At 46.3% G+C, this 22,240-nt stretch overlaps 1 protein-coding gene across 1 annotated transcript in view; it reads left to right on the top strand.

Moving 5' to 3' along the window:
* Positions 1-22,240, top strand: part of SCPEP1 (serine carboxypeptidase 1) — a 34,067-nt gene that overhangs the window by 10,376 nt on the left and 1,451 nt on the right. Inside the window, exons 3-12 of the mRNA XM_005886937.3 lie at positions 3,668-3,757; positions 5,733-5,888; positions 6,240-6,314; positions 10,539-10,611; positions 15,996-16,033; positions 16,538-16,666; positions 17,273-17,366; positions 18,110-18,223; positions 20,197-20,334; positions 21,995-22,158. Coding sequence (XP_005886999.2) covers positions 3,668-3,757; positions 5,733-5,888; positions 6,240-6,314; positions 10,539-10,611; positions 15,996-16,033; positions 16,538-16,666; positions 17,273-17,366; positions 18,110-18,223; positions 20,197-20,334; positions 21,995-22,158 — 1,071 coding nt within the window. The remainder of the gene's footprint in view (positions 1-3,667; positions 3,758-5,732; positions 5,889-6,239; positions 6,315-10,538; positions 10,612-15,995; positions 16,034-16,537; positions 16,667-17,272; positions 17,367-18,109; positions 18,224-20,196; positions 20,335-21,994; positions 22,159-22,240) is intronic.

The following is a 22,240-nucleotide window of genomic DNA, read 5'->3' as shown; positions in this document are numbered from 1 at the left end:
TGTCTGGGTTTGTCATAGCTTTTCTTTCAAGGAGTAAGCATCTTTTAATTTCATGGCTGCAGTCACCATCTGCAGTGATTTTGGAGTACAGGAAAATAAAATCTGTCACTGCTTCCATCTTTTCCCCTTCTATTTGCCATGAAGTGATGGGACAAAATGCCATGATCTTAGATTTTTTTAATACTGAGTTTTAAGCCTGGTTTTTCACTCTCTTCTTTCACCCTCATTAAGAGGTTCTTTAGTTCCTCTTTACTTTCTGCCATTGGAGTGGTATCATCTGCATTTCTGAGGTTGTTGATATTTTTCCCAGCAGTGTTAATTCCAGTTTGTGATTCATTCACCCTGGCATTTTGCGTAATGTACTCTGCATAGAAGTTAAATGAACAGGGTGACAGTATACAGCCTTGTCATACTCCTTTCCTAATTTTGAACAAGTCAGTTGTTCCGTGTCCAATTCTAACTGTTGCTTCTTGACCTGTGTACAGATTTCTCAGGAGACAGATAGTATGGTCTGGTATTCCCATCTCTTTAAGAATTTTCAACAGGTGGTTGTGATCCCCATAGTCAAAGGCTTTAGCATAGTCAATGAGGTAGAAGTAGATGTTTTTCTGAAACTCCCTTGCTTTCTCTGTGATCCAGTGAATGTTGGCAGTTAATCTCTGGTTCCTCTGCCTTTTCTAAATCCAACTTGTACATGTGGAAGTTCTTGATTGATGTACTGCTGAAGCCTAGCTTGAAGGATTTTGAGTATAACCTTGGTAGCATGTGAAATGAGTGCAATTGTGCAGTAGTTTGAACATTCTTTGGCATTGCCCTTCTTTGGGATTGGAATGAAAATTGACCTTTTCCAATCTTCTGGCCACTGCTGAGTTTTCCAAATTTGTTGATATATTGCATCATCTTTTAGGATTTCAAATAGCTCAGCTGAAATTCCATCTCCTCCACTAGCTTTGTTTGTAGTAATGCTTCCTGAGGCCCACTTGACTTCACACTCCAGGATGTCTGGCTCTAGGTTAGTGACCATACCATCATGGTTGTCTGGGTCATTAAGACCTTTTTTGCATTGTTCTTCTATGTATTCTTGACCTCTCTTCTTAATCTCTTTTGCTTCTGTTAGGTCCTTACTGTTTCTGTCCTTTATTGTGCCCAAACCTTGCACGAAATGTTCCCTGGATATCTCCAGTTTTCTGAAAGAGATCTCCAGTCTTTCCCATTCTGCTGTTTTCCTCTCTCTTTGCATTGATTGCCTAGGAAGGCTTTCTTCTCTCTCCTTGCTGCTCTTTGGAACTCTGCATTCAAATGGATATATCTTTCCTTTTCTCCTTTGCCTTTAGCTTCTCTTCTTTTCTCAGCTGTTTGTAAGGCCTCCTCAGACAACCACTTTGCCTTGTTGCATTTCTTCTTCTTGGGGATGATTTTGATCACTGCTTCCTGTACAATGTTATGAACCTCCATCTATAGTTCTTCAGGCACTCTGTTTACCAGATACAATCCCTTGAATCTATTCATTGCCTTCACTGTATAATCATAATGGATTTGATCTAGATCATTCCTGAATGGCCTAGTGGTTTTGCCTGCTTTCTTCAATTTAAGTCTGAATTTTACAGTAAGAAGCTCATGATGTGAGCCACAGTCAGCTCCCAGTCTTGTTTTTGCTGACTATATGGAGCTTCTCCATCTTTGGCTGCAAAGAATGTAATCAGTCTGATTAGGTTTTAACCTTTTGGTGATGTCCATGTGTAGTTAACTCTCATGTTGTTAGATAAAAATGTTTGCTCTTGGCAAAACTCTGCTAGCCTTTGCCCTGCTTCATTTTGTACTCCAAGGCTAAACTTGCCCATTACTCCAGGTATCTCTTGACTTCCTGCTTTTGCATTCCTGTCCCCTAAGATGCAAAGGACATCCTTGTTTGGTGTTAGTCCTAGAAGGTCTTGTAGATCTTTGTAGAACCAGTCAACTTCAGCTTCTTTGGCATCAGTGGTTGGGGCATAGACTTGAATTACCATGACTTTGAATGGTTTGCCTTGGAAATGAACTGAAGTCATTCTGCCTTTTTTTTTTTTTTTAATTTTTTTTATTTTTAAACTTTACAGTATTGTATTGGTTTTGCCAAATATCGAAATGAATCCACCACAGGTATACATGTGTTCCCCATCCTGAACCCTCCTCCCTCCTCCCTCCCCATACCATCCCTCTGGGTCGTCCCAGTGCACCAGCCCCAAGCATCCAGTATCGTGCATCGAACCTGGGCTGGCGACTTGTTTCATACATGATATTATACATGTTTCAATACCATTCTCCCAAATCTTCCCACCCTCTACCTCTCCCACCGAGTCCATAAGACTGCTCTATACATCAATGTCTCTTTTGCTGTCTCGTATACAGGGTTATTGTTACCATCTTTCTAAATTCCATATATATGTGTTAGTATACTGTATTGGTGTTTTTCTTTCTGGCTTACTTCACTCTGTATAATAGGCTCCTGCCTTTTTTGAGATTGCATCTAATTACCCCATTTTGGACTCTTCTGTTGACTATGAGAGCTGCTCCATTCTTTCTAAGGGATTCTTGCCCACCATCATAGATATAATGGTCTTCTGAATCAAATTCACCCATTCCCATTCATTTTGGTTTACTGATTCCTAAGATGTCCATGTTCACTCTTGCCATCTCCTATTTGACCACTTCTAATTTGCCTTGATTCATGGACCTAACACTCCAGGTTCATATGCAATATTCTTTACAGCATCAGACTTTATTTTCACCAGCAGGCACATCCACAGCTGAGCGTCATTTCCACTTTGGCCCAGTCTCGTCATTCTTTCTGGAGCTATTAGTAATTGCTTTCCACTTTTCCCCGGTAGCATATTGGACACCTTCTGACCTGGCAGGATCATCTTCCAGTGTGATATATTTTTGCCTTTTCATACTATCCATAAGTTTCTCAGCAAGAATACTGAAATGGTTTGCCATTTCCTCCTCCCATGAACCACATTTCATCAGAACTCTTCACTGTGAACCACCTGTCTTGGCCCTGCCTGGCATGGCTCATAGCTTCATTGAGTTACACAGGCCCCTTTGCCACGACAAGGCTGTGATCCATGAAGGCGTCATCAGAGATTACATACGACAGTACCTTTGAGCTATTTTGCTTATATTGAAACACCCTCCAGGTAGGAGAAGGTGATGATTAATGATAGTATGCCGCCCTCCAGCATGTAGACTCCAGACCAGTTGGACCTGAAGGTTGATGAGGTTGACTCCTTACCTTACCACCAACCCATGAGAAGAGTGTCCATGAGCTGATCACACCCTCTTTGAACAATTTCGGTTAATATAAAACTTGTCACTGTCTTCCCCAAGTTGGGATGCTTGGTTTTGAGGGCATTAGCCTGCTGTGTCCCCCATTACCTGGCGAAGTGATAAAGCTGCCCTGTTCTACTTCACCCACAACTCTGTCTCTGAGATGTGATTCAGCACTGGTGCACAGAGAAGCTGAGCTTTCAGCATCCCTTGCTCAGTGGACCAGCTGTGTCCTGTGTGTAAGGTTGACGCAGCCGTTGCTGGGTCATAAATCATTAACAGTGAGTGTGGTCATTGCTGTAATGATGAAGGTTTAACAGACATTTTCTCTGAGTTTATTTTTGGTTCTTTCTTTCTTCCACAGGGTGGTCCAGGTGGTTCCAGCACTGGCTTTGGAAACTTTGAGGAAATCGGGCCGCTTGATAGGAATCTCCAGCCACGAAAGACCACTTGGGTACAGTGAGGAAGGCCCAGAACTCTCAGTGTCACGTGGCCTCTCGCAGACTGAGCCCCACCTGATCCCATCCCATCCCCAGGTTGAGGGGCCCCACCCCGCCCCCGCCCTCTTCCTCTGTATGCAGGGGGGGCCTTGGGTGCTTGTCCACAGGCCTCCTCTCCACCAGCTGCTTCCATTTCTGAAGGCAGCTTGTCCTACACCGGTCACCTTCCCAACTCCATGACCTTTCTCTCCACTTCCCTGCAGAAAGCTCCGTCTGCTCTCGCAGACACCTGGACTTGGCATTACCCAGGCGCTAGACCTTGCTACAGTCTCAGACACCAGAGTCCCACCCTCTGGCCACGACCTCCAGTCCTTTCTTTCTTCTCCTCCTCTCCTATCTCAGTGCTTGTCTTCCTCCAGACCTCAGACCCCTTGTCTTCTGCCCTTTTGATGCCTCTCTGGTTCTCTGACTCTGCGCTGCGCCTTCATTCTCAGCTTCACCTCCTCACCCGCCCCTCTCTGACCAGATCCTGCCCCCCCGGCTCCGTTGTTCTTCTCCCTCCAGTCTGGGGTCCGTCCCGCTGTCCCCACGCTCGACCTCTGCCCCCAGGCTGCCGGATGCTGAGGGGCTCGGCGGGTGGGGGCTTTGCTCTGGGCTCGTGGCCACCCTCTGCTCTGTGCCTCTGCCCCTCCCCCATCTGCTGATGGACCCTTAGGTTATTTCCACCTTTTGGCTGTCGTGAGTAATGCAGGCAACATTAGCGTACAGATACTGGTTGCAGTTTCAGTTTAGCGGGGAATTTCTGGGTCCATTTGTAGCTCTGTGTTTAATACCCAAGGTTGTTAATATTTTTCATCCACCCCTCTTTCACTGCCTTTCAGGGGTGCGTTCAAAGGTCTCCCCCATTCCCACCCTGTAATCTACATGCCACACAAATGAAACTCTCCAATGCCAGTCCCTCCTTAGTTTACCATCTTTCAGGTTCCCAGAAGATCAGATCCAGTTTCCGACACAGAAATTGGCTCCTGCTGCCCCCAGTCACACCTCCCAGCTCCTCTCCAGTGCCCTCTTCCTTCAGGCCTTTGCAAGGGTGATTCCTGGGCCTCGACTTCATTCCTGGGGCCACCCAGTCACACCCAGCTCACCATGTTTACCTGAGACGCACTGCAGGAACACCCCTGTCTCCACACTGGTCTTCAAGTGGATTTACTTTAGACTCAGGGTCTTTGCACAGGCTCTTCCCTCAGCCTGAAACATTCTTACACATGCTTCCAGGTGAAATATCACTTCCATTTGCAGTAGCAGAGTGCCCCCTCTGGCTTGTCCCCAAGCCTCCCATGACAAAGAGAGTCACGTGACTGGGGCAGAGAGCTGGAACAGGAAGTGAGGAGATGCTGGCCTTGGTCCTGATGCTGCCATTACCTATCCAACTTTGTGACCCTGGACAGGTCCTGGGCCTTTTCTGGGCTTTGATTTCCTAAACTGTAAAGGACATGGCTGGACTGTGTTATTACTAGGGATCCTTCAGGATATAAAAGTCTAAACTTTTGTGGGAAAGGTAGTAGAATAAATTCTGTTTTTGTAGTGTTCAGCAAAGCCAGCCAATGTGGAAACTGGATCCATCTTAAAGAAAACACATGTGTGGTCCAGACCTCCTCCTGCCTCGAGCTGTTGCTCAGACCGACACCACAGGGTTCTCCCTGTGCTAGCGCGTTACGTCCAGGACGTTTGTATTGCGTCAGAGTGACAGCCTGGATGCCTCAGTCCCCACGCATACGTGACTTTTTCCTTCTTGGCTCTCCTTTTCTTTGCTGTACTAGTCCGTGTCCCTAGTCCAGATTTTTTTTAAAACCCATTTTAATAACAGACCATAACCACACTGATATCCTCACATGTGTGGCTTTTGTTGAGCTCACAAAAGATGATCAAAAGATGGTTGGGGACTGGCTGGCTGATTGCAACATCTGACTTTCCTGGGGTGGCGTGTAGCTCCAGTCGGCCAGCCTCCTGTTTGTGGATAACCCCGTGGGCGCCGGATTCAGTTATGTGAACAAGACTGATGCATACGCCAGAGACCTGGCCACCGTGGTATCAGACATGATATTTCTCCTGAAGAGCTTCTTTGATTTCCACAAAGAATTCGAGGTAAGTGGGGCCTCAGAAACAGCTCAGCGAGGGGCTCGCAGTCATAGCACTGGATCCATCAGGTGCAAACACCCGCAAAGAGTTACACGCCCAGCTCATTCCAGAGAAAACCTTTTTGTACCCAGGGATCAGGTTGTGGGTTTCTGTCGTCTGTAAAGATGGTTTTAGCTTGAAAGAATGACCCTGCACCCAGTATTCTCCTGACACATAAAAACCAGATATGGGAGGAAAGATCAACAGAAGCAGATTTGTTTTGCCTGGCCATTACATGCAGTAGAAATTTGAAATGGATTCATGTGAATTAAAAGGCATTCAGGATATTTAATTCTTTATAAATTCTTTTTCTTCTAGAGGATTCCATTCTACATTTTCTCAGAGTCTTATGGAGGAAAGATGGCTGCTGGCATCGCTCTAGAACTTTATAAGGTAACAGGGAAGATGACTTTGTTGTTTGGTTCCAGACCGAAACTGATTATTTTACTTGTTGTACTCACCTGATAATTAAATATACTTTGAATAGGACCTTGTACATGGAAAGTAAGAGAAAGTCTGTAGAGGATGAGATGGCTGGATGGCATCACTGACTCGATGGACATGAGTCTCAGTGAACTCCGGGAGTTGGTGATGGACAGGGAGGCCTGGCGTGCTGCGATTCATGGGGTCGCAAAGAGTCGGACATGACTGAGCGACTGATCTGATCTGAATGACCATAAAAAGTTTCAAAAAGAATAGTGAAGTTGGCACAGTTCCAATATTAAACAAGCTATTCCGCTGAGTGAAGCAATGTGGTGCTGGCATAGCAACAAATGCAGATAAATGTAGCAGGTTAGAGAGTCTGGAAGCATATTTTGTCTGTACTTGTATGTATGTGTGTATATGCATGTGACTATGTATATGATACATATATATCATACTTACATAAGATCTTATATAAATGATAGGGTGGTATTTCATATCACAGGGAAAGACAGAAGGTTCAGCAAATGGTTTGGAGACAGATGGCTATTACTTTGGAGGTTAGTAAAGTTAGATTCCTGCCTTGCGTGAAACATCGGTATTTTGCTTTGACTGCGCTGGGTCTCTGTGGCCGCACATGGGCTTTCTCTAGTTGCGGTGAGCAGACGCTGCTCTTCGTTGCGGTGCACAGGCTTCTCATTGTGCTGGCTTCTGTTGTGGAGCACGGGTCGAGGGTGTGCGGGCTTCAGGAGTTGCGGCTCCTGAGCTGCAGGGCTTAGGAGTTGTGGTTCATGGGCTTAGTTGCCCCGAGGCATGTGGAATCTTCCCAGGCCAGGGATGGAACCCGTGTCCCCTGCGTTGGCAGGGGAGTCTTAACCACTGGACCACGAGAGAAGTCCAGAACAGCAGTTCTTGATAGATTCAAAATTTTAATGTAAAAATCAGAACTATAAGAGTACTTGAAAATATAGAAGAAAAGATGTATAATCTTGGGTAGGAAAGCTTTCTTTCATAAGATGAAAAGCCAAAAAGAATAATTTTGGCATAATTTAGATCTAGAAATTTAAAACTTCTTAGAGTTCTATAAATAATTTTAAAAGATATGTGTACAGACTCACAAATATATAATAGAAAAGTCTTCGTATCAATAAATCCACTTAAAAAAGGGTAATATCATAATATAAATTTGCCAAAAGATATGAGGAAATGATTTATTGAAGAAATGCAAACAGCCTGTGAACATGTGAATGGTGTTCAATTTTTATTAGTAAATCAAAGCTGTGGGATTTGCAAATATTTTAGAAAATTGGTAACCCCCAGTTTTAGTAAGAAGTTTGTTTCTTGGCAAGAAAGCTATGACAAACCTAGGCAGTGTGTTGAAAAGCAGAGACGTTACTCTGCCACCAAAGGTCCAAATAGTCCAGGCGATGGTCTTCCCAGTGGTCATGTGTGGATGTGAGAGCTGGACTGAAAAGAAGGCGGAGGGCCCAAAAACTGATGCTTTCAAACTGTGAGAAAACTCCTGAAACTCCTGAGAGTCCCTTGGACAGCAAGGAGATCGAAGCAGTCAATCTTAAGGGAAATCAACCCTGAATTCTTGTTGGAAGGACTGGTGCTGAAGCTGGAACTCCAGTATCTGATGCAAACAGCTGACTCGGAAAAGTCTGTGATGCTGGGAAAGATTGAGGGCAGAAGGAGAAGGGGATGACAGAGGATGAGATGGTTGTATGGCATCACCAAAACAATGGACAGGACCTTGGGCAAACTTCGGAAGATAGGGAAGGACAGGGAGTCCTGGCGTGCCTCAGTTCATGGGGTCGCAAAGAGTTGGACGTGACTAGGAGACTGAATAACAAGGAAGTAAGTGCACTCATGAACCTTTGTTAGGAAGGAAAATTGGTAAATCATTTTTTAAAGGCAGTTTGGCTATCTGTCTGCTTATAAAATGTATGTGCCTTTTGAACCAATAATTTCACATCTAAGAGTCTGTCCTGTGGGAATACTTATACATGCATGTGTGTGAGAGGATGTTTAGTTCATCATCGTTTACAATGTCCATAAAAGGAAAACAAGCTCAGTGACTATCTGTTCAGTTCAGTTCAGTTCAGTCACTCAGTCCTGTCTGACTCTTTGCGACCCCATGGACTGCAGCATGCCAGGCTTCCCTGTCCATCCCCAACTCTCGGACCTTGCTCAAACTCATGTCCATTGAGTTGGTGATGCCATCCAACCATCTCATCCTCTCTCGTCCGCTTCTCCTCCTGCCGTCAATCATTCCCTGCATCAGGGTCTTTTCAAATGAGTCAGTTCTTCTCATCAGTTGGCCAAAGTATTGAAGTTTTAGCTTCAGCATCAGTCCTTCCAATGAATATTCAGGACTGATTTCCTTTAGGATGGACTGGTTGGATCTCCTTGCAGTCCAAGGGACTCTCAAGAGTCTTCTCCAACACCACAGTTCAAAACATCAGTGCTTCAGCCCTCAGCTTTCTTTATAGTCCAACTCTCACATCCATACATGACCACTGGAAAAACCAAAACTTTTGACTAGATGGACCTTTGACAGCAAAATATTGTCTCTGCTTTTTAATATGCTGTCTAGGTTGGTCATAACTTTTCTTCTAAGGAGCAAGCGTCTTTTAATTTCATGGCTGCAGTCACCATCTGCAGTGATTTTGGAGGCCAAAAAATAAAGTCTCTCAGTGTTTCCATTGTTTCCCTATCTATTTGCCATGAAGTGATGAGACCAGATGCCATGATCTTAGTTTTCTGAATGTTGAGTTTTAAGCCAGCTTTTTCACTCTCCTCTTTCACCTTCAAGAGGCTCTTTACTTCTTCTTCTGTTTCTGCCATAAGGGTGGTGTCATATCTGAGATTATTGATAAGCTTGGGCTTCATCCAGTCCTGCATTTCTCATGATGTACTCTGCATATAAGTTAAATAAGGAGGGTGACAGTATACAGCCTTGACGTACTCCTTTCCCAATTTGGAGCCAGTCTGTTGTTCCATGTCCAGTTCTAACTGTTGCTTCTTGACCTGCGTACAGATTTCTCAGGAGGCAGGTAAAGTGGTCTGGTATTCCCATCTCTTGAAGAATTTTCCACAGTTTGTTGTGATCCACACAGTCAAAGGCTTTGGCATAGTCAGTAAAGCAGAAGTAGATGTTTTTCTGCTTTTTCAGTAATCCAGTGGATGTTGGCAGTTTGATCTCTGGTTCCTCTGCCTTTTCTAAATCCAGCTTGAACATCTGGAAGTTCATGGTTCACCTACTGTTGAAGCCTGGGTTGGAGAATTTTGAGCATTATTATCTATAGAGGATTACTTAAGTGAAATACGTGGATCTTTCCATGATGGACAGTTTGCAGCCATCAGAAAGAATGGGTAGATCTGTGTGTATATACACATACAAATATATATATGCTTATGAAACCAAAGGAAGAAGTTAGAATAATATATACCATGTTAACTGTGGTTAACTCATGGGTGTGAGGATGTAGGTGGGGCAGAGGTAAAGTTTTTTTCACATCTTTCTCCTGTCTCCTTCAGTGAGTAAATATTTTACAGTGAACTTGTATGACCTTTTTTTCATTGAAGTATAATTGATGTTCAATATTATATGTTCCCTACGTACAATTTAGTAGTGGTAGTGTTAGTCGCTCAGTCGTGTCCGACTCTTTGTGATCCCACAGACGGTAGCCCCCCAGGCTCCTCTGTCCATGGGATTCTCCAGGCAGGAATACTGAAGTGGATTGCCATTCCATTCTGCAAAGGATCTTCCCGACCCAGGGATCGAAGCCAGGTCTCCTGCATTGCAGGCAGATTCTTTACCATTTGAGCCATAGGGAAGACTCTCATGTACAATATAATGATTTACAATTTGTAAAGGTTATACTCTGTGTATTCCATGTGTCCCTTCTAAAGAAGACAGGGGCTACACCAGAGCCCACACAAATCCTGCCAACACCCTTGGGAGAACTTCACAGTTCCCATTCATTTTGCAGATAGTGGGCGGCAGGACAGTTACCCTTGTCCTCTAGTGGATGTCTGAGGTCTTTGGGTACCCAGAGCATCCTGGGTGAGCAGAAGCACTCTGTGCTCAGGAAAGGCTGTGTGTTAAGGCCCGACTCCCTTCTGTTGAGGAAAGGAGGGAGGCCCCTGGGTCTTCTTGACAAGGATGTTTCTTGGCTTCTCTTTCAGGCTGTTCAGCAAAAGACCATCCAGTGCAACTTTGCTGGGGTTGCTCTGGGTGACGCTTGGATCTCTCCCATCGGTAAGTAGGACACTTTCGGATTTTTTTGGCAGGGGGCAGGGATGGGGGTTGGGGAAAGGTGTGTTGGCGGGGCTGAGCTGCACGATGTGCAGGATCTTAGTTCCCTGACCAGGCATCAAACCTGGGCCTCCTGCACTGGGAGCGACGGGGCTGGCAGGGACATCCTCAGTCCCCATTGTGAAAAGCACTGCCCTTTGTGTGTCCTTTCTGGATGAACCTCCTAGGACACTGTGACGCTGCAGAAGCCTTGACCCGAGACCTAAGGGGTTGGCGGGCATCCTGCCAACTGTCTCGCTCAGAGTGACAGAACTGGCCTCCCACACCCTTCAAGGGTCTCATCACAACTGCATTAACAATACTAAACACTTTATATGTGTTAACTTTGCTGAAGCTTAACGACATCTCCATGGGATGGTTGGTGTTACTATCCCAGGTTTGGAGGTGATGAAACTGAGACTCAGGTTAAGCAGTTTTCCTAAAGTCACACAGCTAAACCCAGGATGCACATGAAGGCAGCAGGCACTTAGCCGTCACCGTGCGTTCCTCCTTGAGACCAGTAGGTCAGCCTCCTCCTTTGCACGTGCTCTTTGTCTGGTCCAAAACCTCCCGAAGTCAGCTCGCATGACCCACCCGCCCTTAAGAGTCTGTCTGCCCAGCCCTGAACCCCTGTGTCCAGGTGCACCGTACGGATCGCTCTTCCACCCCAGAAGTACTCCCTTTTTGGAGGAGGATTACCGTTCACTTCCATGTGCGACTATTAATTGCTTGCCAGGGAGCACGTGTTGTGCCCAGTGCTGGGAAAGATACACAGACCTGCTTCATGCCTTCAAGAAGATCTGCACAGCTCAATGTGGTAACCATAGCCACAGTACCGAAATCAGATTGATTATATTCTTTGCAGCCAAAGATGGCGAAGCTCTATACAGTCAGCAAAAATAAGCCCCGGGAGCTGATTGGGGCTCAGATCATGAACTCCTTGTTGCAAAATTCAGACTTAAATTGAAGAAAAAAGGCAAAACCACTAGACCATTCAGGTATGACCTAAACCAAATCCCTTATGATGATACAGTAGAAGTGACAAATAGATTCAAGGGATTAGATCTGATGGACAGAGTGCCTGAAGAACTATGGACAGAGGTTTGTGACATCGTACAGGTGACAGGGATCAAGACCATCTCCAGCCAGTCCAGGTTCAATGCACGATACTGGATGCTTGGGGCTAGTGCACTGGGACGACCCAGAGGGATGGTATGGGGAGGGAGGAGGGAGGAGGGTTCAGGATGGGGAGCACATGTATACCTGTGATGGATTCATTTTGATATTTGGCAAAACTAATACAGTTATGTAAAGTTTAAAAATAAAATAAAATTAAAAAAAAAAAAGACCATCTCCAAGAAAAAGAAATGCGAAAAGGCAAAATGTCCGAGGAGGCCTTACAAATAGCTGAGAAAAGAAGAGAAGCTAAAGGCAAAGGAGAAAAGGACAGATAGACCCATCTGAATGCAGAGTTCCAAAGAAAGCAAGGAGAGATAAGAAAGCCTTCCTCAGTGATCAGTGCAAAGAAATAGAGGAAAACAATAGAATGGGAAATACTAGAGAGCTCTTCAAGAAAACTAGAGATACCAAGAGAACTTTTCATGCAAAGATGGGCACAATAAAGGACAGAAACAGTATGGACCTAACAGAAGCAGAAGATATTAAGAAGAGGTGGCAAGAATACACAGAACTATACAAAAAAGATATTCATGCCCCAGATAATGACGATTGTGTGATTGCTCACCTAGAGCCAGACATCCTGGAATGTGAAGTCAAATGGGCCTTAGGAAGCATCACTACAAACAGTGGAGGGAATGGAATTCCAGTTGAACTATTTCAAATCCTAAAAGATGATGCTGTTAAAGTGCTGCACTCAATATGCCAACATATTTGGAATACTCAGCAGTGGCCACAGGACTGGAAAAGGTCCATTTTCATTCCAATCCCAAAGAAAGGCAATGCCAAAAAATGTTCAAACTACCGCACAATTGCACTCATCTCACCCGCTAGTAAAGTAATGCTCAAAATTCTCCAATCCGGGCTTCAACAGCACATGAACCATAAAATTCCAGATCTTCAGGCTGGATTTAGAAAGGGCAGAGGAACCAGAGATCAAATTGCAATTGCAAGCATCCGTTGGATCATCAAAAAAGCAAGAGAGTTCCAGAATAACATCTACTTCTGCTTTATTGACTATGCCGAAGCCTTTGACTGTGTGGATCACAGCAAACTGTGGAAAATTCTTAAAGAGATAGGAATACCAGTCCACCTTACCTGCCTCCTGAGAAATCCATATGCAGGTCAAGAAGCAACAGTTAGAACTTGATATGGAACAACAGACTGGTTCCAAATTGGGAAAGGAGTATGTCAAGCCTGTATATTGTCACCCTGCTTATTATTTAACTTACATGCAGAGTACATCATGCAAAATGCCGGGCTGGATGAAGCACAAGCTGGAATCAAGATTGCCGGGAGAAATATCCGTAACCTCAGATAGGCAGATGACACCACCCTTATGGCAGAAACTGAAGAAGAGCCTCTTGATGAAAGTGAAAGAGGAAAGTGAAAAAGTTGGCTTAAAACTCAACATTCAGAAAGTTAAGATCATGGCATCTGGTCCCATCACTTCATGGCAAATAGATAGGGAAACAATGGAAACAGTGAGAAACTATTTTTTTTGGCCTCCAAAATCACTGCAGATGGTGACTGCAGCCATGAAATTAAAAGACACTTGCTCCTTGGAAGAAAAGCTATGACCAACCTAGACAGCATATTAAAAAGCAGAGACATTACTTTGCCATCAAAGGTCCATCTAGTCAAAGCTGTGGTTTATCCAGTAGTCATGTATGGATGTGAGAGTTGGACTATAAAGAAAGCTGAGCACTGAAGAACTGATGTTTTGAACTGTGGTGTTGGAGAAGACTCTTGAGAATCCCTTGGACTGCAAGGAGATCCAGCCAGTCCATCCTAAAGGAAATCAGTCCTGAATATTCATTGGAAGGACTGATGCTGAAGCTGAACCTCCAATACTTTGGCCACCTGATGAGAAGAACTGACTCATTTGAAAAGACCCTGATGCAGGGAATGATTCAAGGCAGGAGGAGAACGGGACAACCGAGGATGAGATGGTTGGATGACATCATTGACTCGATGGACATGAGTTTGAGCAAGCTCTGGGAGTTGGTGATGGACAGGGAGACCTGGTGTGCTGCAGTCCATGGGATCGCAGAGTCAGACACGACTGAGCGACTACACTGAACTGAGCCACATATGACTATTTAAATTTATATTATAAAATACAATAAAAATCAAATCTTTTGTCTGCACTACTATCATTTCAAAGTATCCAGTAGCCATAGGTGGCTGTGGACGTGTTGTGGATCACACAGATAGAGAACGTTTCCGTCACTGCAGAGGTGACCTCAGAGGTACACATCCAGGCTCAAACTACGGCTTCTAAGTCAAGTCTGTCCCACCACCCTGCTTTAGTAAATAAGCTTTTTGCTGGGACACTAGCGTGCCCATTCATTTGTAGAATACAGGTCATCTGTTTGGAGCCTGCAATAACAGAGTTGAGTAGTTGCAACAGAGACCAGCTGACCTGCAAAGCCAAACACATTTACTGTTTGTCCCTTTACAGAAAAGGTTTGCCAATCCCTGGTCTAGATAAAGCAGGAAATGGGATGCCTTGGAGGACTGCAGTTGATTCTTTATAAGAAACCGAGGCCCAGGCTTGATGGTTTAGCTGGAGAGGAGAATGACAGCTAGTTTCTGAAGGACCTGGTGTGTCTGCATTTCTCAGGGTGTGTCCTGAAGAATACCAGCCCAGTGAAGTGGTATGCAAAGGGCTCCATGGCCAAATAAGTTTTGCAAGTGCCAAATACTGGCCGTACCTCCTCAAGGTTCACAGGCACATTAAAGGCTCTGATAAGTCCTGCAGTTAAAAAAAAAAAGTGTTGTCTTTTGCATAACCCCAAAGGTATTTAGCTAACAAATCATATTTCTGTGTTAATACCTAGGGTAGCATCCTGCAGAAGTGAGGTTATTTGAAACAGACTTTGAGATGGTTGGGCTTTGGGGGAACTGTTGAAGGCTTTGTAGCAAAGGAGTGGTGCATTAGCCATTGCGTCATCTTAATGCCCTCTTGTAAGTTAAAAATGTTCCTGTTGCTCAACATCTCCAGTATGGTGGCTATCAGGGATATAAAAGAGAGACATTGAATAAATAAGGGCTGTGTTTTCATTTACTCTTTTCTCCTTTTGGAGAAGTTATTTTGTTACCCTACCCTAATGATTGGAGTAGGAAGTGGCAACCTGCTCCAGTATTCTTGCCTGGAAAATCCCATGTACAAAGGAGCCTGGTGGGCTGCAGTCCATGGGGTCACAGAGTCAGACATGACTGAGTTACTGAGCATGAGTGCCATGTATTCAAGTGTGCTCTGTAAGTTACGGTCCTTGATAGAAGTCAAAGTGTGTGTGAGTCACTCAGTCGTGTCCAGCTCTTTGTGACCCCATGGACTATAGACCGCCAGGCTCCTCTGTCCATGGAATTCTCCAGGCAAGAATACTGGAGTGGGTTGCCATTTCCTTCTCCATTGATATAAGTCAACTGTACTTCAATTTAAGAAAAATTACAGAAAACAAAAGAAAACCACATAAGCAAAAAAAAAAAGTTGTGCTTGCTACCTTCTTAGCACTTCTATCAATGGACTAGCCTTAGTTACGGTAACTGTGAACTTGTCCAAACCAAGCCCAACTGTTCTCTGTGAAGTTGGGTGTTGTCTTACTCACATTTGTCTCATAAAACTCATTATTGGCTTTACTCCAGTTCTCACGCCTTTACATTCTCAGTGTACTTTTGGAATTGAAATGAATTGATTGGCAGTATAGCCCCAGAAACTTGATGCAATCAGTATTCGTCCTTAATTAGCTCCTTGGTGGAAACTTGTGTCCTCAAATTGGAGGAGCGGGCAGGGTGCAGAGCAGAGCGAAGCAGAGGGCGGGGAAATACCTTATACCCTCACAGTCGAGAAGCGTGCAGATAAGCGCTGCCGCTGCACACGCACAGCCTGTCCGTGGAGCCATCCCTGGCGCTGACTCACTGGCTGGGCTGATATCAGGCCAGATTAATGTGGCCCTTTAGCCCTGACTTAACAGAAAGGTTCCACACCCTCACCCCACCTCCCAGCCACCAAGACATGATCCCTGGTGGGTTAAGGAGCCTTCACACCCAAAGCCACTGTGTTTCTTGCTTCTGTCTCTCTCTGCTTTGGGAGGAAAGCTGGTTAGGTGTTTTGAGGGGAGGACAATCACAGAAAACTCACTCTGTCCCTGCGTGGTGTCCTTTAGATTCGGTGCTCTCCTGGGGACCGTACCTGTACAGTGTGGTAAGTAGACGAGCCCAAACTCTCAGCCTGACAGCCCAGCTGACTTCCTCTGGCTGTGTCTGCAGGAGGGACCAAGCTAGTTGGGTTTGTCTGTGCGGTTGACACTGCCCCTTAGGGACCTATTTAATAATCCATATCAAGTTGAAAACCGTAAGCAACAGCCGGCCTTGGGGACAAATTTAAAGAAACATCAACACAGTTATCCCATTGCTCCAGGTACTAGACATGCACATTTTAAAATCTCCCCAGATTTTTATTATAGACATTTCCGGATATGCAGAAAGGTTGAACGATCATGGTGAATACCCATATAGCCATCACCTAGACTTGGTTGCTATTTTCTGGCATTTCCCTCATCAGTAAACACAGCGCTTGTTATGCTGTGCTTTTCTATGAACGTCCCCCTTGCTTCTGCCGCCCACTCTTTCTGTTACCCATGCCTACCCTGAGTGATGCCAGAGTTCTGTCTCTTGCCAAGTCAGAGTGTTCTTGTTTGCATTCCAGTCTCTTCTAGATGACCAGGGTTTGGCAGAGGTGTCTAATGTTGCAGAGGAAGTCCTGGATGCCCTGAGCAAGGAACTCTACCAAGAGGCCACCAGGCTCTGGGAGAAAGCAGAAATGGTCATTGAACAGGTAAGAGGGGATGCGTTTGGGCCAGCCTACTTGGCTTTTCCCTGGGGGTGAAGGGACCTTGGTTGGTATTGTCAGGGCTGGGGTCTATCCGGAGACTGCCCACAAGTCTGGAAATGATGTCAAGCTAAACAATATATCTGACCAGTCTGAGCAGCGACAAGGTCAGAAAGCCACCCAGCCTGCAAGACTTGCCTGTCCCTCAGCTGAAAGTATGGATTCTATAAGAAAGAATATGTTCCGCCAAGGTGAGTGTTTGGGTCCTTGCCAGGCAGTATTCTGGCCGAAGTGAGCCAGGAGGAAGAATCCACAGGTTGAGGACTTGAGTGTGTAGGACCCTCTGCAGATTCTTCCTGGAAATTAACACACAGGCTCTTGGTTTTCTCCTGTGGCATTGGAGCCATCCTTGGATGAGCTACCCCCAGGAGACCGAGTTGGCACTGCTGGTCTCTGGGCCACCAGAGCTTATTTCTTTCTGGTCTGAGCAAATGTACAAAATTAAAGCTGTCCTTGGACAAGATGGGGAGCCAGGTACCTTACTGTTTTGCAGCTCTGGTAATGGATAAACAAAGAAAAGAAATAACACAATTCATTTCTTGTGTATTTCAGAACACAGATGGGGTGAACTTTTATAACATCTTAACTAAGAGCTCGTCTGTGTCCAGAGTGGTGTCGAATCTAGAATTCACCCAGAAACACCTTGGTGAGTGGACCTTGACGTTGGGAGACCATGTCTCAGCTTCCCTGCGTCTACCAATTTTTTGAAAAGTTTTATTGACATATAGTTTACATACCATAACATTCACCCATGTTGTGTAATTCAGTGGGTTTTAGTGCATTTAGAACATTTCATCACCACAGTCCTGTTTTAGAACATTTCCATCACCCCAGAGAGATCCCACATGTCTGTCTGCAGTCAATTTCTTTTCCCACTTCCAGCCTCAGGCAACCACTAACCTGCTTTCTGTCTCTCTAGATTTGCCTTTTCAGGACATTTCACATAGATGGGATCATGCATGAGATAGTCTTGCACTTAACACGGTGTTTTTGAAATTTGGAAACCAGCTTCTACACGTTGAATTACAATGTTAAGCCTCCTAAAGGCTGGATTGAGTTGTTTTCACTGCGGGTGCTGAATGCCTGATAGCCTCCCTTTATACAGAAGCTGCCAGAGGCCTCTAGGTTCCACTCAGCTGATTTCCTTAGGCCGTGCTGGAGAACCTTACTGGCCCCAAAGGACATAAAATGCACCAGTCAAAGCCAATAAAGCCTCTCCACTTGGAAGACGTTCCTGACTTTCCCCCCATCTGGGGGAATCAGGGGACCACTTTTCATCTTCCAGGTGCAAGCCTCCCTCTCACAGCATCCCTGGCAGCTTAGAAAAGAGGGAGGGCCTCTTGGTCTTGTTTCCAGTCCTTTGACTCACCGTGTACCAGTTTGTTTTAGTTCATCTTTTCCAACGCCACGTGAGACAGCTCCAGCAGGATCCCTTAAGTCAGCTCATGAACGGTCCCATCAGGAAGAAGCTCAGAATTATTCCTGAAGACTGCATCTGGGGAGGTAACTTGTGTGACTTCATGAAGTGTTGTTTGTAGAGCCGGGGGTGAAAGAGGTGACGATTCAAAGCCTTAATTTGTAGAATGGGTGTTAGTGGTGGTGCTGAGTGTGTTCAGTTGCAGGTAGAATATTATTACCGTTCACATTTGATAGATGGGCAGACATACAGAGACAGTGAGTGGCATGCCAAAACTGGCTCAGAATAAAGGATTGGTGAGGGAAGTGGGCGGGGAAAGAAATGAAGCGGTGGGTTGTAAGTTGATCACTGTTGAAGCCAGGAGTGGGTCCATGAGAATCATCATCACCATCTCCTCGTTACTTTTATGTCAGTGTGAACTTTTCCGTAATAAAAACTTGAGATTTTAAAGAGCCATGCCCAAGGCCACGGTTGGTTATGAGTGTATTGAAAAAAAAAAAAAAATCATTTTTCGGCAGGGTTTGAGCAGATCGGCCTCTGCAGGTATCCTGATGTGGATGATGAGGTCTGTCATCTGTTGCCTTCTGGTCTGAAGGTCATGGGGGGAAATATGGGAGTCCCCAGGGACCAGGATGAGGGAGAAATAATCTAGCGAAAGTTCCTGCTCAATCGTACAGGGAAGCCATGAGCAAGCGGGACTCCCATGCTCCTGGAGGGGGAACCCGCCAAGCTGAGGAGGGTTTTTTTCATGTCCAAGAGCCCCAAAGCTATGTTCCGTGGGGTGGAACCTTGACAGCTGCAGAGAGACTGGGACTGGACCAGCCTCCCAACCCTCAGAGAGGTCAGCAGAGCACTCGTCCTAGACCTGGTATCTTCAAGTCCCCGTCACCCCCTGGAGTTCTTTAGAAATGAAGGGAAGGTTCGCTCAAATAAAAGAATGCAGTTTCAGAGCCGTGAGGGATGCAGACAGCTGTGGGGGGCTGTGGCGCTGAGGAAGAGCAGATGTGAGTATCCCCGGGAGGCCAGGTGCAGGCCAGGCTCACGAGAACACACCTTGTCAGCTCAGCCCCCTCCTCTTACCCTCATGGCTGTGTCGTCTGGCCCCAGCTTCTCTCGTTACAGGGACTTTTGCAGATGAAAACTGCTAAGGACAAACTCCCCCTGGCTCTGGGTGTGCCTGTGTAGGGTCTGGAAATGAGACTCCTTTCTGGGCACCCTCGGTGTCCTGAGCCCAGTCTGTAGTCTGCCGGCTGTGTGTTCCTATCCCAGCTCGCCACTCACTGTGTTGCCCAGGGCATGTTTCTCAGCCTCTCTGAGCATCATGTTCCTTGCACAGAGTTGATGAAGGAAGGAGGCCCTGGGATGTTGCTGACACAGGACGTACTTAGCACAGTGACTGGCAGATAAAATTCAGTGGTGGCTGTTGCCCTTGTTTTTCAACGTGGTCAGGGATCCAACAAGAATGCTGTGCAGACCGCCTCCCCTGTTGCCCGGGGCTGGTCATCCATGTGGCTGTACCAGGGACAAGCTCCAGCTATGTTCAGGGCCGGTTTGTTGATGATTTCAGTTAGCCCTACTTAACCTGGCCCTGGAGGAAAGCAAAAATCAGAAACCTTAGCCTTGGTGTTACTCAGTAAAGGAGGAAAACTCAGCTGACCCCAAAGCCGTGGTGGTGGAGAAGACTCTTGAGAGTCCCTTGGACTGTAAGGAGATCCAACCAGTCCATGCTAAAAGAGATCAGTCCTATTTCCTTGGGCACTGGCCTTCTCTCGGTTTCCAACCCTCATGACACACAGCATCTGCTCTCGTCACGAGCACCTGAGTGAACAGAGCGTGTGCACTGTTAGTGCTCGCCTTCTGCACGGCCAGCCTGGGGCACGGATTTCCGGGCCAGCAGGTTCTGGGCCGGCGGGTTCTGTTGGGGAAGCAGTGGTGTGTTCAGTCTTCCTCACATGGTGTGTGGCGGTCACTCTTGGGGTCCTGGAGGCTCTGGACTGAAGAGTGCCTCTTGTTCAGGCAGGTTCCAAGCCGCTCTCTCTTTCTCCTTCCGCTTGTACAGGCCAGGCCCCCATCGTCTTCCTGAACATGGAGGGGGACTTCATGAAGCCGGTCATCAGCATTGTGGACGAGCTGCTGGAAGCCGGGGTCAACGTGACGGTGTATAATGGACAGCTCGACCTCATCGTGGACACCATGGGTAGCAACCGGTCTGAGGGGAAAGAGGAGGCAGTGTTGTGGATGGAGCTGGCCCCTTGCTCGGGGGAGGGAAGTGACATTGATGTGGCAGGAGGAGGGCCATTTTCCGTTACCTGCATCCACCTCTGACCTTGGCTCTTTGAAGAGGGCAGGGCTGCCCGAGGTGGTGACCCCCTCAGAGAAGTCCGGCCTGTCCTTCTTTTGAGGTCTTCAGTCAGTCAGTTCAGTCGCTCAGTCGTATCTGACTCTTCACGACCCCATGAACTGCAGCACGCCAGGCCTCCTTGTCCATCACCAACTCCCAGAGCTTGCTCAAACTCATATCCATTGAGTCGGTGATGCCATCCAACCATCTCATCCTCTGTCGTCCCCTTCTCCCGCCTTCAATCTTTCCCAGCATCAGGGTCTTTTCCAATGAGTCAGTTCTTCTCATCAGTTGGCCAAAGTATAGGAGTTTCAGCTTTAGCATCAGTCCTTCCAATGAATATTCAGGACTGATTTCCTTTAGGATGGACTGGTTGGATCTCCTTGCAGTCCAAGGGACTCTCAAGAGTCTTCTTCAACACCACAGTTCAAAAGTGTCAATTCTTTGGCGCTCAGCTTTCTTTATCATCCAGCTCTCACATCCATACATGACTACTGGAAAAACCATAACTTCAACCAGATGGACCTTAGACAGCAAAGTAATGTCTCTGCTTTTTAATATGCTGTCTAGGTTAGTCATAGCTTTTCTTCCAAAGAGCAAGCGTCTTTTTTAATTTCATGGCTGCAGTCACCATCTGCAGTGATTTTGGAGCCCAAGAAAATAAAGTCTGTCACTGTTTCCGTTGTTGCCCCATTTATTTGCTATGAAGCGATGGGATCAGATGCCATCCATGATCTTAGTTTTCTGAATGTTGAGTTTTTCTGAATGTTGACCTTTAGAGGTATGATTAAAGAAAAGGTTAATTCCCACCCCCACCTCAGAATTTAGAAAGAAGATGTTTCCTTGACCATTGGACAAAGACACCAGTTAGCTAAGGGAAAGCCTCTCTTTTTGTGTCAAGGAGAAGGTAACACTGCAAGGGGAAGGCTGCTGACCCTATCCAGCTGAGGACCCAGGGGACGTGGTCTTTGTGGGGTCACTGCCGTGCTGCCTGCCACCCTGTGCCCACCTCCTGGTTTCAGGAGGGCCAGGGAGAGGCTCAGACTGAGGCATGTGATCTGGCGAGTGTGAGCAGCACTGAATATTTCTGCGACTTGTGAGCCAAGATCACTGAGGACATTTTGAAACGGTTCTGCATTTCTTCCATGTACTCCCCACGTGGTCCACCGTCTGCCTACCTGGGGCTTCTCTGTCCTCCTGGCAGCCCTGCCTGCCCCCAGAGGTCCCAAGGCTCCTTCCTTTGGAGCGGGGGAGCCATGGGAGGGTCATGGGCAAAAAGCACAGCTGTTAGGTTTGTCCTGGGCAGCCTGGCTGTGGCTGGGGCACCCAGTGCTACAAATGCAGAGTCTCAGGTCCCGCCCGATGTACTCCATTGGAATTTGCATTTTAGAAGGATCCCAAGTGCATTTTGTGTGCCTCCCCACTTTCAAATTCTGTGCCAAGTTATAGGACCCAGATTTCGGTTTCTGCTCTTCTCAGCTCTTCATGCTGGGCCATGCTTTGTTCCTCTTGCCAGGTCAGGAGAACTGGATGCGAAAACTGAAATGGAAAGAATTGCCCAAATTCAGGCAGCTGAAGTGGAAGCCCCTGCACAGTGACCCCAGATCTTCAGAAACATCTGCCTTTGTCAAGTCCTACAAGAACCTGGCTTTCTACTGGATTCTCAGAGCTGGACACATGGTGAGAGTCAGCGTCTGTCCCAGATTCACGGCTCTGGGGGTGGAGGGAGCCACACGCGCTGGTCTCATAGGTGCCTGGGGAT

Source organism: Bos mutus, chromosome 19 (genome assembly GCF_027580195.1).
Source record: "Bos mutus isolate GX-2022 chromosome 19, NWIPB_WYAK_1.1, whole genome shotgun sequence".
Taxonomy (NCBI): domain Eukaryota; kingdom Metazoa; phylum Chordata; class Mammalia; order Artiodactyla; family Bovidae; genus Bos; species Bos mutus.
Note: the sequence above shows the minus strand (reverse complement) of the source record. Positions and strands in the feature narration are given on the sequence as shown.